The 11,309-nt window shown below is 47.7% G+C and overlaps 1 protein-coding gene across 1 annotated transcript in view; it reads left to right on the plus strand.

Moving 5' to 3' along the window:
- Positions 1–206: 206 nt before the first annotated feature.
- The window catches only part of WDR43 (WD repeat domain 43), a 44,583-nt gene continuing 33,480 nt past the window's right edge, over positions 207–11,309 (plus strand). Inside the window, exons 1-2 of the mRNA XM_055122863.1 lie at positions 207–469; positions 10,552–10,689. Of these exons, the coding sequence (XP_054978838.1) occupies positions 245–469; positions 10,552–10,689 (363 nt within the window). The 5' untranslated portion in view covers positions 207–244. The remainder of the gene's footprint in view (positions 470–10,551; positions 10,690–11,309) is intronic.

Genomic DNA, 11,309 nt, shown 5'->3' on the forward strand with positions numbered 1-11,309 from the left:
GAAAGTAGAGCTCAACCCCTCTTCCTCCACGACTTGCACGAACAGCGTTCTCATTCGCACTAACTTTGAGCCCGTCGCGCCACCGTCCAGAGGGCGGGGCCGGGCCACCTCCTGCTGCGTCGCGGAGAGCCACGCCCCCGCCTCCCGCGGCTGCCCCGACCCCACTTCCTCCCTTCGGGCCCCGCCCCGCCGCGGTGCGCCTGCGCACGGGCGAACACGTGGCTACCGCGAAGCCGGAGCAGCAATGGCGGCGGGCGGCGGCGGCGTTGCCGACCCCCTGTCCCCCGCGGGGGTGCCCTGCGCCTTCGCCCCGCAGAACCAGGCCTACTTCGCCCTAGCGTCCACCGACGGTCACCTGCGCGTGTGGGAGACCGCCAGCAACCGGCTGCACCAGGAGTACGTGCCCTCGGCGCACCTCAGCGGCACCTGCACCTGCCTGGCCTGGGCGCCCGCGCGGCTGCAGGCCAAGGTAACGCGGGCGGGACGGCGCGGGGCCGGGCCGCGGGGCCGCGGGGCGCGGGGGCGCGCGGGGGCCCGGGGCGGGCGGCGCGGCGCGGGCGGCCTCCGGGAGGCACGGCGGGGAGGCCGCGGGGCGCTCCGCCCGCGCCCTGCACCCCGGCGCCGCCGCCGCCGCCGGCCGCCCCGCGGCCCGGGTCCCCGCCGGGTCCCCGCCGGCTCCGAGGTGGCCGCGCCCGCGGGGGTCCCGCCGGGCCCTCCAGGGGCGCCTTCCACCGCCCGGGCCGCGCCCCGCCGCGTGCGCGCCGCAGGAGCCGGGGCGTTTGACAGACCCCGGGCTGCGGGGCGGCGGCGGGCGCCACCCGGTCCTCGGGGGCCGGGCGCGGGGAGGTGGGCGCCGGCGGGCCTGCCCCGGCCTTCCGGACCCCCCCACCCCTCCCCACCCCACCCCATCCCCCCGCTACCCCGCTCTCTGGGGTGCTCGCTCCCCCACCACGTGTTCCTGTCCACGTCCAGGGCAGGGGACTCGCACTCGGGAGACTTGTGACTTTTCCCAGGCCCGTTTCCGGTTTTCTTGATTCTTTTTCCAACTTGGCTTTCTTGTTCTTCGTTATTTGATTTTTTTTAGATTCCTAAGGGTGAGCGTCTCTGCACCCTGGGCTCTCCCCCGAAGCCCCTAGTCCCCGCTTTCCTTAAAGTCAGAGCCCCGCGTTCGGATTTGTAGGGGAAGGGTCCCCCCGGTCGTTCAGAGTCGTGGAACTTTATGGTTAAGAATCTGGATGACGTTTGTCGTGGGACGTTGCCTATTGGGGGAAGGTCTTTTCCAGGGTTCGGGAGCCGGCTCAGGTAAGCTGCCATTCACTGTTGAGTCACTGGCCTGCAGTCACGCACGTGGTAAGTCAATTACATGGGAGCCAGACCTAGTCCCTTGGTTCTGATTTGGAAGCATCAGAGCGCGTTTTTTAGTACCAGGTATGCGGAACTATGCGAAAGTTCAAAAAAGGGAGCCTCAGCTGTCTCACCTGGAGGACTTCCGCTCAGTTTGAGGTTGCACGCAGGGGGACAGTTACCTTGTTACAGTTTTGGGGGAGGATGTTCAGGTATTTTTCAGATTTTGGACGCATTTTTCTAAATTGCTAGATGGGTGACTTACTGATTAATAAAAAGTTTTATCAGACCAGGAAGCACAAAACTTGGACTTATAAGAGAGTTGTAGTTGAACGTTATTAAAATCACAACAGCCTGTGCACGTTCCCTTTTCAGAGCAAACTCTGGCCTTACTTTTCCCTTTCTAAGTTGACAGTGTTTGCCTTTTAACAGGCCTTGTAAAGTGATGACAGTACTTGCGCTAGAGAAAATGAGAAGCAGTGATTATTAGATGCGTGGGTTCGAGCTGCACTCTTTTATTTGACTTTTGTAGTGGAAACAGTGCTTCTGGTTAACTGTTCTTTTTCCACTCCAGTGACTAGGTTAATATACTTAATAATGCAAATTGCGTACAGAATTGTTCTTGATGAATAAGTGTTGTAAGTATCATCTTATCTGGTTTGTATTGCAAGGTATAGAAGGATTAACTTTTTACCTTGTTGAGGGAGAAAAATGGGAAGGTTCTGCAAAATTAATCAACTTATGTAAAGCCAAAAGTGGAAACAGGATCAAACTTCAGTCTTAAATTCAAATATAGATCACCCAAGAACCTTGACACCAACTTTGCTTTTTCTAATGACTTCATTCTTATATGCCTCAGGAATAAAATGTAGTCTTCCTTGGTTTGATAACTGGGACCCAGCATAATTTTTACCCCATTGAACGGAGTCGCTTTAATTTGGGGGGAGGTCTTTATGAAAAATGAGGTGGACAACTTTAAAACCTATATGTACTCTTATTTTTAGTTATTGAACTATGTGATGCTCAGTATTAGACTTGGAAAAACTAATTGAGAATAAGAAACGGAAAATTGGACTGGACTGATAGTACAGCGGGTAAGGCCTTGCATGCGGCCGACTTGGGTTCGATCCCTGGCATCCCATATGGTCCCCTGAGCATCGCCAGGAGTAATTCCTGAGTGCAGAGCCAGAACTTAAACCCTGAGCATCGCCGGGTGTGACCCAAAAAGAAAAAAGAAGAAAGGAAAGAAAAGAAAAGGAAATGGAAAATTGGGGTGATTTGACCAAAGCTATAATACCCAGCGTAGAGCACTTGTGGCCACTAAATTCTCCAGGTTCTTTTAGTTCTTTTTCCTAGTTCTCAAGGCACAGAATTGAGAGCTGGGAAGAAAGTAGTTTGGTAATACCTCATCATCTTGGGGGTCTATTCTCTCAGCATCAATTTAACTTGAATATTAGGGAGAGAAGCTGTTTTTACTGTATAAGACAGCCTGTACATTCTGGTACAGAATTCAAGCGTGTGATTTTTAAAGATGAAAATAGTGATTTATAGCAGCTGCTTCAGCTTGTGCTCTCAATTCCTTGGGTTGTGATCCTTGCCTCCTAGAGTTCTAAGGTGTGCTCATCTTACTAAATTCCTTTATTTTTCATCTTTGAGGCTTGAACAATGAGGCATGAAAAGGAAGTTAATTCTGATGCCTATATTTCCAGCATCTTTTGAGGTTTTGGTAGGTGATCTGCTCCCTGGTTGGAAGACTCTACAACTGGTGTTCCAAGGTCTTTAGGATCAAATAAAGAAATACACAAGACTAGTGTATACTGGTCAGGCGTGTAGAATGCTCAATAAAGATTATTACTGAATGAGTCAATGAGTATTTTCTAATGAGCTTATTTTATCACTTACTGCTCTCTGTTTAAAGTAAATCATTTTGTAAGAGTATCCTACGTGTGGTTCAGTAATTGCCAGAGCTTGGTGATGTGTTATCAAAAGAGATCCTGCTCTGGGTAACAGGAGTTACAGCAAAGATTTAAAAGTATTTAGACATTAGATTGTTGCTTATTCTTTGTCAGGAGACTGGTAACAGCACTTTGTATTCATGCCACATTAGTTTTTTTGAGTGGTTCATATAAAGGAAACATCAGAGTACTCAGAGTACGCCCTTTAGTTCATGGTGCCTGGTTGAAGAGTGCCACTCATGTCAAAAAAAAAATGCAAGGAGACAGATTGTTGGACTACTTTTTAGAGCTGCTCAGTTGACATGTGAAAGGCAAGGCTGAGATGGGCAGTGAGACGCCATAGCCACACAGTATTTCAGTCCCTTGGGAACTGATCCTGCTTTTTCATTGTTCCCTAATTCCTTCAGACTCTTTTTATTTCTTATTTTTAATTTATGTTTTTGCTTTTTAGATCACCGCAGGCAATGCTCAGACCTTACTCCTGGCTTTGCACTCAGGAATTACTCCTGGCAGTGCTCAGGGATCCTTGGGCTCGAACCAGGTTGGCAACGTGCAAGGCAAACACCCTCCCCACTATACTATCACTGCATCCCCCAGACTCTTTTTTTTTTTTAAATTTGTTTATTTATGTATTTGCTTTTTGGCAGTGCTCAGGGGTTACTCCTGACTCTGCATTCAGAACTTACTTCTGGTGATGCTCAAGGGATGATACGGGATGCTGGGGATTGAACACGGGTCAGCTGTCTGCAAGGTAGACACCCTCTCTGCTGTACTGTCGCTCCCGCCCCTCTTATTTGCTGTAAGTGCTCTAGAGTAACTGACCTGTCACTGTTGGCCACCATAATAACTGCTCTGGTTTGATGACTCCACACAGCTAAGTGCATATTGAACAAAGAACAGGGAACTCCAGACATCGGCAAGTCAAGCACATTATGGGTATTTCCAGGAAAAATTGGAACTGAGTATCCTCTGTCCCATCCTGACAATCCAGTTCTTTTCTTTTGTAACATTTTAATTAATAGGCACTGGCTTATTTTAAAAAAACAACTTTTCTTATAACTTGGGTCACTCAAAACTTGTTAGCTCTTGTGGTTTCCATATGCACAGTGACTCTGTTTCCACATCACCAGAGTGTCCGGGACCCTCTGCCAGTGCCGCTCATGTCATCACCGTCTTTCTGCACAAAGCTGGCCTGTAGTGTTTCCAGTCTTTAAACTTCCGAAGAGGGGCGAGATTGCAAATTATGTCCCATTGTAGAAATAGAAGTTTCTGTGTATTGGAATTTAGTTGTTTCACCCTGAATGGTATATGTAATAAGTAAAATGTGCACATTGTTCACTGTTCACAGAGTGGTAAGATAGGCCAAGAAGTGGTTCAGGAGATTGACTACAGAGGGGAACCTGAGATTTCGGTATGATTTTCGGTATCTAGAGGTAACTTTTCCAAACATAATTTTGGTAGCAGATTATAAAGTAGGTTGGGAGGAACACTGTTGGTGCGCTCTGTGGGAAGGAGCTATGAAGTTTGTTTCAGTTATGCATGCTTATATTTTGACAGGCGTGTGTACTGATGGTGGGGTGTGAAAGTCTTGCTCTGTCAACCTCAGGCTTTTGAGCTTCTGGCTGATCGGGTTCAGACTTCATCACCTGGGTCTGTGATTTTCTTCACTGTATCTACCACTCCCTCTGATTCTTACTCAGCCGTCACATCTTGCTGTTGCTTAGTTCAACCTGCCCTTCATGATGGAAGAGACTCTTTTTGTTTGTTTTTTGAGCCATGCCCATCTGAGGTGGGGTGGGGGCTCGCACTTGGCTCTGCACTCAGAGACCACTTCTGTTGGACTAGAGGACAATAAAGGGTGTCAGATTGAACCCCAGTTTGCTGCTTGCAAGGCAAGTGTCCCTGTTGTACTCTCTCCAGCCCCTGGAAAAGATTTCATGCTTTTGGACTTCTCTCGTGTTAAGATTAAAGAACTCAGATTTTTTTTTTTTCTGTCAAAATCTATGAGTTTTAGCTAAAATCTAGATTGTTTAGTCTTCCTTTCCCATTACTTTGTATATTTACACTTACTGTTAATACCAACATGACATTGTGCTAGGTCCTTTAAATGGTGGAAAATGGTGTGCTAGGACATAAAAAAAAAAAAGTCATACATATTTACTGTGTCTGCGGTGCAAGACAGCAAGACTTAGGTGCTTAAGAGAAAGAAAAGGTTTTCATCGCGGACATGTTCAAGATGAACAGTAAAGCCTAGATGACAGATTGTTTTTTCAGACTGGAGGGAGGGTGCACACCAGGTGGTGCTTGGTACTTCTCCCTGCTCTGATCAGCATCGCTCAGGGAATCTTGTGTTGAAGATGAAGCCCAGGCCTCCTGCATGCAGATCATGTACTTTGTCCCATCAAGTTGTCTTGAAAGCAGATGAGGCTGGGCAAGGGGTGTTGGAGGCCAGTAATGGGTGCGTTTAAGTGACAGTGAGCTGTTGATTTGGATTTGCTTTTCAGGGAGACCTTGACACTTTATTCACAGGAGTAAAAGGTTCAGCTAGATAATGCTAGTATCTGTCTTAACCTGTAATCATTTCTCTAAATCCTTGGTTTCAGAAATATTTAGTGTGAGGGGCTGCAGCGAGAGTACTGTGGGAAGGGGTCTTGCCTTATACACAGCCGGTCAGGGTTCAATCTCCTGGACCACACGCAGTCCTTTAAGCTCCTCAACAATAAGTCCTGAGCACTGCTGGAGTGGCCAAAAAACCCATATTTTTTTTTTTTTTTAAAAAGTGAGCAGGAAGATGGATCAAAGTGTTAGACTGAGTGGCTGCCACACACATGTGATTCCTGGCGCCTCATGGTCTTGTGGCAGGCACCCCAAGATAGCCCCGGTGAGTCCCCGCACCACTAGGGAGCTTTGGACCTACCAAATTAAAACCGCCAACTGGTGTGAGGGAATATTGAAAACGCTTGAGGCCACTAAAATGCACATTGGTTCTGTAGATTTTTTTTTTAATTTGGGGGGGTGGTTTGTGGCCCCTCAGTGCTTAGGCGTGTGCCCCAGGCTGTGCTCGGGATCATGCCGCTGCAGGGTCCTGGCTGCTGCAGCTCTGTGCAGAGTAAAGCCTTCTCTCCCTGCCGCGCTCTGGCCCTGGGTAAATTTAAATTGGTTGGTGTGTTACCCGTTTACACATCCTGCTGTGGAAGTCATTTGTGTTGGGGAGTGGCCGCAGCCCTTTAAACTTATCTCCCTGATATATAGGAAATTGTTTTGAAAATGAGCTTTGAACTTGGAGAAGACACACACGAGTAATAATTCTTTGAGATTAATTGTAGTATTATTTACAGTTGGACCGGTCATCCTCAGATTTAGGCACAGATTCCGTGGGTTCTTGCCTCTGCCTGTATTCCCCACAAAATACAGATTTTGCTGTTAGGGATATTAGGACTTTGAATTGTCAATGTTTAACTTAAAGATTTTCTCTGCACTTCCAAATGATTTGGTTCTGGGGGAAATATGTTCATCCAGCATGTTTCACACATTAGGAACCTCAGTGTAGATCATGTAAGCTTTATTTGGGGATACAAAGAGTAGAAGTAATTTCTAGATTCTCAGAGATTCCTATGAGGAAGTAGAAGGTTGATGTACTTTTTCCCACTGGAATAGAAATTTATGCTCATAACCTATTATAGAAACCAGATCTGTCCTCAATCTGGTGGTTTTAGAAATTCATTTAATTGAAGGTGGGGCCTGGGACAATCCTTGTGCTAAAATTTTAATGTTTGAATGAATATTACTGTTGAGTCATCAGAGGTGGTTTTTTTTTTCCCTGTTGGTGCTGGGAATTGAACTCAGGGTCTCCACATACGCAAAACTGCTGAGTCACAACTCAGCTGGACCCCCACCTGCTTTTATATTTGGGTATTTGAAATTTTCTTTATGACTTATTTATTTTTAAGTTTTTTTGGATCACCATGAGATACAGTTACATATGACTTCTCTTTTGAATTTACCGTGAGTAAATTTCTCATAGAAAAATGGACATCATTTTTCTATATGTAATACAAATAATCTTATTTTTTTGTGAAATGAATAAAAGTTTTCAAACTTGACATTCATGACATTCTAAAAGAAAAAAATGGAAAATACAGCCTTTTTGGAAAATAGTTTGTAAATGTCTCCAAAAAAATGAAGGTTAGAGCTACCGCTGCCTCCCACAGTCCGGCTCCTGGGCACCTACTCCAGGAACAGACTTCATCCGAAAGGGTGCACGGGCACCTCTGCTCATCACTGCCGAGACAGGGACATCGCCAGGGAACCAGCAACAGATAAGTGGATGAAAAATAGTATGTTTATCACACACACTCACACACAGGGGAATACTGCTTGGCTCTGAGGAGATCTGCTGTCCCACAGTTTGCTGCAACTTGAATGGAATTGGAGGAAGTCAAGTTAAATCAAGTTGAATCAGAAAGAAAAAGACAAGCACGAGCTGATCTCACTCCTTTGTGGAGTTTAATCTCTGAGCAAGGGATTAGAGCATCTCCCATGGCGACCACCCTTTGATGGAGTCAGCTGGGTTCTAGGGTACCAGCCAGCTTGTGGGGAGTGACTTGGGGAAGATGAGGAGGGCTCCTGTGCCCGGTGTATGGCAGCCCTGCGTGTGACCAGCAGTGTTGGGAGTTTGCGCCTAAGAACTGCAGATGGTGAGACAACTTAGAAGGCAACGTGCAGTCCTCGCCCCCCCCCCCTTTTTTTTTTCTTTTTGGGTCACTCCCAGCAATGCTCAGGGGTTACTCCTGGCTTTGCACTCAGAAATTGCTCCTGGCAGTGCTTGGGGGACCATATGGGATGCTGGGGATCGAACCCGGGTCGGCCGAGTGCAAGGCAAACGCCCTACCCGCTGTGCTATAGCTCCGGCCCCTCGCCCCCCTTTTTTCGTAGACTAAGGGAAAAGGGTTTTAGAAGTACTTACAATGCATGAACAATGACTGAATCCCTGGATTGATATGTGAGCCAGGTGGTTAGTAAGTGGTTTCTTTGGGGGTAACAGTTAATCTTTTGAATCAGTTTTGAAATTGTAACAATTTGATGTTTCTGCTTTTCATCTTCTTATTCTAAAAACCACTGTGGTTGTAATCCTGTTCCTCATTCTTGGAATAATTTGGCATGCTAGTGCGATAGGTTAAGATTATCATTTGTGTTTGAAAGTTCAAAACTGAGAATCTAGTGATATTTAAAATGTAGAATGAAATAATTGCTATATAAGATTTTTTTTTTAAATTTGTGTTTGGGGGGTGATGGGTCAAACCTATTGATGCTTATGTTATTCCTGGGTCTGTTTAGTAATCCTTGTGATACTTGGAGGACCGTTTCGAGAGCTGGGAATCGCACCCAGGTTGGCTGCATGCAAGGCAATGTTTGCCCTACCCGCTCTACTATCACTTACCTCAAAACTTGGTTTTAAGTTCTTAAAACTCTTTGGCATGGAATTTAAAATCTTGGTACTGTTGTATACAAAAATGTATAATAAATAGCTAAAAGTACGTCTAGACGTGGACAGTGGTGGAGAGTCTTGGGCAGTTTGGAAGTGGTGAAGGCCTAACTTTCATATTAAAATTGAAAACATTAATTGTCGCAGGCATGTTGCCTAAACTGTAATGGAAAAAAATTTAAAGGAAACATGTGCTTTGTGTTCTTTATATTTCAGGGCCACACCTGGTGGTGTTGGGCTTAGTACTCTGCCCAGAGACTGCCCACGTGTGCCCGGGGTCCATGTAGTGTGGGGATCGAACCGGTTCTCCCGCGTGGAAAGTTTGCTCTCAAGTGACCAGCCCTCTGGTGTTTGGGGTGGAGATTTAGGGGATTGGGACCATAGCCAGTGGTGCTGAAGGGCTGGCTCTGTGCTTAAGGTCACTCAGGGCCACACTTAGGGGACTATCTGTGGTGCTGGGGACTGAAGCAGGGTCCAGCTCATGCAACACAGGTGCTAATCCCTGTACTCTCTGGTGCTCGGGGCTGAAGCGGCTTCCAGCTCATGCAAGGCAGGGCTAACTCCTGTACTCTCTGGTGCTGGGCACTGAAGCAGGGTCCAGCTCATGCAAGGCAGGTGCCAACCCCTGTGCTCTCTGGTGCTGGGCACTGAAGCAGGGTCCAGCTCATGCAAGGCAGGTGCCAACCCCTGTACTCTCTGGTGCTGGGCACTGAAGCGGGGTCCAGCTTATGCAAGGCAGGTGCCAATCCCTGTACTCTCTGGCCCCTGATACTCTATGTCGTGGTAACATGGTGTCCCTCTCCCTCCCTTTGGGTTTTTGGGCTACACTCAGCTGTTCTCGGGGATTACTCCCAGCTCTGTACTCAGGGATCACTCCTGGTGATGAGGGGGACCAAAGGGACGTGCCTACTGCAGCTTCAGCCCCAGGAATGTGCTGAGTGTTTGATCCCCAGTGCCACAAGGTGTAATCTCCAGAGCACTTTGACACGTGCGTGACTGAGCCCGGTCAGTGTGGCAGCACCCAAAGGAAAATACATAAATTGGACATCATGTTAGAAAGAAGAGGAGTCAAAGCTACCGCGGGAGGGAGGGAGGGAGGAAGGAAATGAACCAAGTTGTTGTATTTGCCCCCTTTCTCCAGAGGGATGTGAAAAGGGGACAGAGTTTCGAACTACTTCTTCCTGTGTTTTTTTAGATAAGGGCCTCTCCAGCTGTGCTGTGGGGCTGGGGTGCAGGGGTAGGATGTCTGACTGGTGCTTGAGCTTGGGAGCTCAGGCTTGGAACTGTTGATGCTTGGGCACTAGGGCCACCAGCTGGGGCTGGGAGTGGGCTGGGCGGGCACTTGGTACCCGGGGCTGAGCTCAGGACTACAATGCTGGGTATGTGCTCTACCACGTGAGCTATCTCTCTGAGCCTTCCCCCCCAGGTTGATTTATGATTATTATTTAAAGTAGGAAGAAATTGTCCCAGACATTAAAAGTTGTTTTGTGGCCCGAGTGATAGTATGGCAGGGAAGGCGCTTGCCTTGCATGCAGCCCACCAGGGTTCCGTCTCCAGCATCCTATATCGTCCCCCAAGGCCACCAGGAGTGAGTCTTCAGTACAGAGCCGGGGTAACCCCGGAGCATTGCTGGGTGTGGCCTCCAAACTTAGTAGCACTTAGTTTGCTTTCATGATCTTTGGAGCATTTACAATTAATGCAGTAGTGATGGTTTTGTGTTTGAAATACAAAGTAAAACGTTGATTTTTTTTTCCTCTTTTTTTCCAGGAAAGTCCCCAGAGGAAAAAAAGGAAATCAGAAGCAATAGGAACGAGTAACCAGACTGACTTGTTGGCTCTTGGTACAGCAGTTGGTAGTATTTTGTTATACAGTACAGTAAAAGGAGAATTGCATAGTAAATTAATAGTAAGTATGTATGTGATATGCATTTGATACAATCTTGCAATAAAGATAGGGTAATAAAATGGTTCAGGAGATGCTCCAGACTCAGCACTTCAGGGGCTTTTTTTTTTTTCCTCTTTTGGTTTTTGGGTCACACCTGGCGATGCACAGGGGTTACTCCTGGCTCTGCACTCAGGAATCAATCCTGGCGGTGCTCAGGGGACCATATGGGATGCTGGGATTTTGAAAAACGCCCTACCTGCTATGCTATCACTCCAGCCCCCAGGGGCATTTTTTAATCCCTCCCACTTTTAAAACCTGGAACAGTAATAGTTGATAGGTGCTATGGTAGGTAAGTTGAGGCCAGGAGAAGGATCAAGAGGACTCCTGAGTATTGTAGGTAAGGAAGGAGCTTGGCATCTCTGAGGATAGCGGCATGTCCGAGGCAGTTGGAGTCGTAGCTGATGCTGATGCTTAACCTGTCTGGAGTCCCTCGGGTCAGACCTCTGAAGAGGGCTCCAGCTGGCTGCTGGACGGAGGCGATGAGGATGTTGGAAGGGAGGGGAAGGAGGGAGGCCTCCAGGTATTGGGAACGTTGGATTGGCCTGTGGAGCTGGGCACACGGGGACCCAGAAGGAGCAAGT

Source organism: Sorex araneus, chromosome X (genome assembly GCF_027595985.1).
Source record: "Sorex araneus isolate mSorAra2 chromosome X, mSorAra2.pri, whole genome shotgun sequence".
NCBI classification, from domain to species: Eukaryota; Metazoa; Chordata; class Mammalia; order Eulipotyphla; family Soricidae; genus Sorex; species Sorex araneus.